This window comes from Trichechus manatus, unplaced genomic scaffold (assembly GCF_000243295.1).
Source record: "Trichechus manatus latirostris isolate Lorelei unplaced genomic scaffold, TriManLat1.0 scaffold00057, whole genome shotgun sequence".
Taxonomy (NCBI): Eukaryota; Metazoa; Chordata; class Mammalia; order Sirenia; family Trichechidae; genus Trichechus; species Trichechus manatus.
Window position 1 is genome coordinate 14,990,641 of NW_004443993.1, and position 6,051 is coordinate 14,996,691.

At 62.5% G+C, this 6,051-nt stretch overlaps 1 protein-coding gene across 1 annotated transcript in view; it reads right to left on the bottom strand.

Annotated features, from left to right (window-relative positions):
• The window catches only part of STK11 (serine/threonine kinase 11), a 22,804-nt gene extending 16,759 nt beyond the window's left edge, over window positions 1-6,045 (bottom strand). Inside the window, exon 1 of the mRNA XM_004378515.2 lies at window positions 5,072-6,045. Coding sequence (XP_004378572.1) covers window positions 5,072-5,361 — 290 coding nt within the window. The 5' untranslated portion in view covers window positions 5,362-6,045. The remainder of the gene's footprint in view (window positions 1-5,071) is intronic.
• Window positions 6,046-6,051: the final 6 nt, after the last annotated feature.

The following is a 6,051-nucleotide window of genomic DNA, read 5'->3' on the forward strand; positions in this document are numbered from 1 at the left end:
ACCCGGACAGGGCCATGAGAGCTGCAGTTTACAGTCAGGCATGCAGTGTGACCTGGACAGGACCATGAGAGCTGCAGTTTACAGTCAGGCGTGCATTGTGACCCGGACAGGGCCATGAGAGCTGCAAGTTAGAATCAGGCATGCAGTGTGACCCGGACGGGGCCGTGAGAGATGCAGTTTACAGTCAGGCGTGCAGTGTGACCTGGACAGGACCATGAGAGCTGCAGGTTAGAATCAGGCATGCAATGCGACCCGGACTGGGCCGTGAGAGCTGCAGTTTACAGTCAGGCGTGCAGTGTGACCTGGACAGGGCCATGAGAGCTGCAAGTTAGAATCAGGCATGCAGTGTGACCCGGACGGGGCCGTGAGAGCTGCAGGTTACAGAGTCAGGTGTACAGTGTGACCTGGACAGGGCTGTGAGAGCCACAGGTTAGAGTCAGCCGTGCAGTGTGACCCTGGCGCAGGGAACGCCCAGGAGAGGATACCACACGTGTTCCTGTGGCTCGCTCTGGGGGACCGCGAGGGCTTTAGCGTCATTGCTTCTATTTTCAGTTTTCTACAATGAGTATCTCATCCCTGGCCAGAAAAGAAAGAAAAAGAACAACGTGTAAAGGAAAAGGAAAACGCCGTCAGAAGTGCTTCTGAAAGAGAGGAAGCACTGCCTTCTGGGCGGCGCAGGGCTCCCGTTCAACACGCCCGCCCGTGGCTCTCCAGAACCTCCCAGGCCCTGTCAGCCGGCGTGTGGCCCAGAGCAGAGAGGCCAGCTGCCCACTGCCTGACTGACCAGAGGAGCATCCGCAGAGTGAGCGCAGGCCATCGACGTCACTGAGGCTAGAGGGACCGAGAAGAGGCTTCAGGACAGACTGGGTGTGGTGGCTGGGGAGGGGGCTCAGGCCTCAAGGCAGGTGTGGTCCATCCACACACTGGGACAATTACTTGGCCGTAAAGAGAAATGAAGCTCCGATACACACTATGACATGGACGAACCTCGAAAACACGATGCTCGCTCAGAGAAGCCAGGCACGAGAGGACGCGTGGTGTCTGATCCCACTGACAGCGAATGTCCAGAACAGACAAAGCCATACAAACGGGAAGTGGTTGCCAGGGGCTACTGGATGGAAATGAGGGCGACTGCTGATGGGCATGGGGTTTGTGTGGGGTGACGGAAAGTTCTGGAACTAGACAGTGGTGATGGCTGCACACTCTGAACATAACTCATGTGGATAAAGTGGGCGGCGCACGTGCCTCCCGCGGGTGAAGTGTGGCGTGTGAGGTGCATTGCAATCAAGCTGTTAAAGAACAAGAAGGTTGTCTGGACAGCTGGTGCACACAGGATGGACGGCTGCTTTGACAGTGACTCTCCAACACACTCCAGGGTGAGAACCCTGGTTTCCCAGGAGAGGCGGGGGCCCCACACCCAGCACGGCATCTCTGAGGCCCGTCAAGTGCCCGGCACAGAGCAGCAGCTCCGGCCGCAGCTTCCTCACGGCCTGACCGGGACCAGACACCTGACCCCCTCATAGCCGGTTTCCACACGGTGACGAGCTGAGGCTCGGGGTCACGTGCACACGGGGGCCCGAGTCCACGACGGTCGCCTGAGGCTCCCGGCTTGCGGGGGCATCCAGAGCAGCCCTGGCCCAGCACCCTGGGGGCTGTTCACTCCCACACCTAAGCAGGTAGAGGCCCTGCTGGGGACCAGCCCAAGGCCGGGGGGCAGCGGGCAGGGTGAGTGGGGTGGGGTCTGAGGTCGCCGAGGCTGCCTGCACCCCCCTCTGCAGGGTGACCCCCACCCTCAAAAAGAGTGTGACCCGGCACAGGGTCACGCCCATTCGTGTGAGAAGGATGTGTGCTTTCTGTCCATACTGGTGTGAGCACAGGGTAGCAAGGTGGGGAGCCCCACCAGCACAGGGGGGCTGATCACTGGACACCCGCCCTGTCCTCCAAGCATTTGTGCACACAAACCCACGGCCTGTGGAAGACACAGCACGCACAACTGACTTTCTAAAGGATCCTTAGGGAGAGTTTCACGTTTCATTACCAAGTTCTTGGATACGTTACAAAAAAAAGCAATAAAAAGACTCAAAGGAGACACGGCAGGATACCACCGTGTCAAGATCAGAAGTGATCTTCCCTCTCAAACTTCTCAGGACTTTCCTCTTGTGTAATGAAGATACGTTACTTACTAGCAGGGGCAGGACAACCTCCACGGAGACGCGGGCCGAGAAAGGTACTGGAAGTGGAAGGGTCACCCCCAGGCTCTGGCCCAGACAAAGGCCCCACGCCAGGGTCCCCTCGGCAAGCGGCCCCACGTCGACGTGCTTGGAGAGAGAAGCTTTCACTCTGAGCTGCAGGCAGGACCTTCATGAAGAGACACGATCGAGTGGACTTTATTAAGCTTCTTGCAGACAAAGAGGCCTTTCTGCAGCGGCGGGCTGGTGGCGAGGCTGCCAGGGAGCCCCACCCTCGGGCTTGGAGTGGACACCCCTCTTCTCTGCGTCACATCAGCACACCCCGGTCCTTGGGGTCATCTCAACCACACGCACCCAGGGCAGGCTGCTGTGGCCACGGGGAGGAGGGAGGCGGCACGGTGAGGTCTAAGCTCAGCCAGCTACAGCTGCTAAGGCCAGACACTGCGGGCGGGACCAGAGGGCACGGGGCCAAGGGGATCCCCAAGGCAGCCCCGACACGTGTCTGGAGCCAAATCAGTTAGTCGGATGCTGGGCACGGTGCTCTGCGCGGGGGAGAAGTTACTCCTGACTGGTGTTCAGGGACCAGACTCTGCCAATCGCTGCACTGCCCTGGGCCTCAGCTTCCCCTCCGGCGAGAACAGGTGCCTCGCAGGCACCAATGCCTGGTCCTGGGGGGCTGGGACACACTCACTAGCCCCCCGGGATGCACCCTCGTCGCCTGTCTGCACTGTGCTCCCTTCACATGTCTGCACACGTGACTCCGGGGACCTGCTGGCCCTTCAGGAAAACAGGTGGTTTGGGTTCTCCAGACCCCGGCGTCCTGCGACCATGTCAGGTGGTGGTCACTTGCATCTTCCCTGAGCACGGGGCACTCGTGGAGCATCCTGTCCTGACGCTGGGAGGGACAGGTCTCAGGACAGGCCTGACGCGCAGGCAGGCGGTCTGTACTCATCTGCCACGGCCCCTCAGCCTTCCCACCGTATCCGGCGCTGTCACGGGCCCACTGAGCCCACCGGCGGGCACCAGATGACGGGAGCTGATGCCAACTCTGCCCCAGGGCCTGACTGGGGAACTGACACCAGCAAGGTGAACGGCAGAGGCGACACTGAGTCCCTCTCAGGAGCGGCAGACAGTGACGCCCTAATGGAGCCTGAGAGCAGGGCACGCGTGGGACACAGACACTCAGGATGTGGACGGCACTGCTCCTGGAAACCACCCAGGACAAGCCCCCCACTGCCCTCTGCCCATTCAGACATCAGCCAAAGGGTCACAGGCTGGCACCGGGCCACAGCCCTCCTTCCGGGCAGCTGGTGGAATGAAAGGACACGCGTGGGAGCCAGCAGGTCTGGATCCTTGCCTCCTGGTTAGGATGTGCGGGCAGCTGCGCTCAGGCTGCGGGCACGGCAGGCACCAGCCACCCAGTCCCCGTGCCACCCCAACTCCCAGCACAGGGCTGAGCTGGTGGAGTTGGCGGCCCTGAATAATCTGGCGACCTCACCTCACAGGCGAAGGAACAAACTGCAGCCTGGGACCCACGGCACGCCTCCTCCCACCAGGGCTGCCACTCGGCGGGTCAGGTCCCCAAAAGGATGCCACAAAACCTTCCTAGTGGGTCACCATATAACCTGACCGTTCTCATTAGGGAGTCTTGGGTGGTGCAAACAGCGAACGCACTCGGCTGCTAACCGAAAGGTTGGAGGTTCACATCCACCCAGAAGCACCTCAGAAGAAAGCCCCGACCATCTACTCGCAAACAATCAGCCACCGAAAACGCTACAGAGCTGTTCCACTCTGCCTGCGCGCGGCCGCCATGAGTCCAACTTGACAGCAACTGGTTTGGCTCCGGTCCCGGAAGGGTTAACTCCGGCAGCTGCGTTCATCCCCAAACACGGCCCCGCCCCAGTGCAGGCCTGGCTTCCCATTCCCCAGAGAGCGAGGTTCAGGAGAGCAGGTGCGAGAGGAAGGAGTACAGGAAGCGGAGTCCGGGTGACGCAGCCCCAGCCCAGCGGTCTACGCCTTGAGAGGCCGGGTGTGGAGCCCGAGAGCGGGCGTGGGGCCGTCCAGCCCATGAAACCAACGCCTTTCGGGAGTCGGGACGGAGGGTCCCCAGCGAGAGCGCCCGGCTGTGGACCCCGCACGGGCTGAGCGCAGGGGCCCATCTGTCCCTCTTTGGGCATAAATTGGGGCCCGTCAGGGACGCCTGATCAGGGCCCCACCCCAGCGGCTGGGCAGGGCCGGGTCCTGCTGCCCGATAAGCCGGTGGAAACAGCTTTTTGGCAGCGGCGGGACTTCCCTCTAACAGGGTAAACACAACACATTCCACCGCCCAAGTCACGGCCTGAAGTCAGCTCCCGCCAGCGGGTTCCCAGGCTCCTCCAACACCGGGGGTGGGAGGTGTGCACCTCACTGGCGGGTGCTGATGTCCCGGGCGCTCTCACCAGGGCCCCCAGGGCGCAAACCAACACGCACACCCCGGCGCCCGATGCCAGGGAAAGTGCCTGTGGGTCTCCAGGGCACAGTCCCGAGCAGAGGACGCTGGCCTGCCTGTCAGCTCGGGGTTTAAGGGGAGAAAGGGAGGAAAGAAGGAATGGAGAAAGTACAGCAGAGTGAGCGAGGGAGGAAGGAAGGAAGGCAGAGACAGGAGAGAGGTGAGCAGTTAAGGAGACAGACGAAAGAAGGTGAAGGAAGGAGAGAGCGAGGCAAGGAGAAAAGAAACAAGGACGAAAGCAAAGAGAAAGGAAGGGAAGCAGGCAGAGAGGAAGGGAGGGAAGAAGGGAGGCAGGAGGCAGGTGGGGTGGGAGGAAGGAGGAAGGAAAAGAGGCGGGAGCCGGGCAGAAGGAAAGGAAGGCGAACCCTCTCAGCACCCGCCTGCCGGCACTTACTTCTTCACGTTGGCCTCCCCGTTGGGAATCCGCCGCAGCTTCTTCTTCTTGAGGATCTTGACGGCGCGCCGGCACAGCGTCTCCGAGTCCAGCACCTCCTTCACCTTGCCATAGGAGCCCTCCCCCAGCAGGTCCCCCATCAGGTACTTCCCGATGAGCTTGGCGCGCTTGCGACGCGGCTGGTAGATGACCTCGGTGGAGTCGATGCGGTGGATGAAGGTGTCCATGCCCACAGACATCAGCTCGCCCTCCGTGAACATGCCCAGCTGCTGGGGGTCCACCACATCCATGCTGGACCCGCGCCGAGTCCCGCCGCCCAGCCCTTCTTCCTCTCACCACCAAATGTCAACACAAACCAACACCAAAGAAAACCCTTCTTGGAAAAGAAGCGATTGTAGGAAACCCAAGTCCGCGCGGGCCGGGGCGGGTAGTCGGGGTGCGCCCCGGCCTGGCGGCCGCGAGCGACTCGTCCGCGGGGCCCTGGCAGGCCGGCTGGGCTGTTTGAAGTTCTAGGTCATCCTCTGGGACTTTAGACCCTCGGACAAACACGCAGCCGGCGCGGGGAAGTCTGCTCCGGGCCTTCCATTACCGAGGTCCCATGCCGGCCGGCCGGGGTCCGCGCTGAGGGCGGCCCCGGGACCCCCGCACTCGACTCCTCGAGGACAAACTTTCCGGAGGCAGATGGGGCGCCTGGCAGCTTCTCTCGCCGACTCGCTGCGTCCGGGGCTCCGTCCAGGCAGAACTTCGCGGCCGCAGACGCTTATCCGGCCCTCTCGGGGGGCATCTGCCACCCGGACGCGGGGTCCGGGGGCTCCGGGGCGCCCTCCTGTCGCGGAAACAACTGGGCTCAGAGCCGGCCGCTCCCGGGGCGCCCTCGAGGGGGCCGGGCCGAGCAGCGGGGCGCGCTCAGGGGTCCCCCAAGCCGGCCTGGGACCCCCGAAGTGGACGCCGGAGCGCGGGAGGCGTCCCCTCCCCCCAAA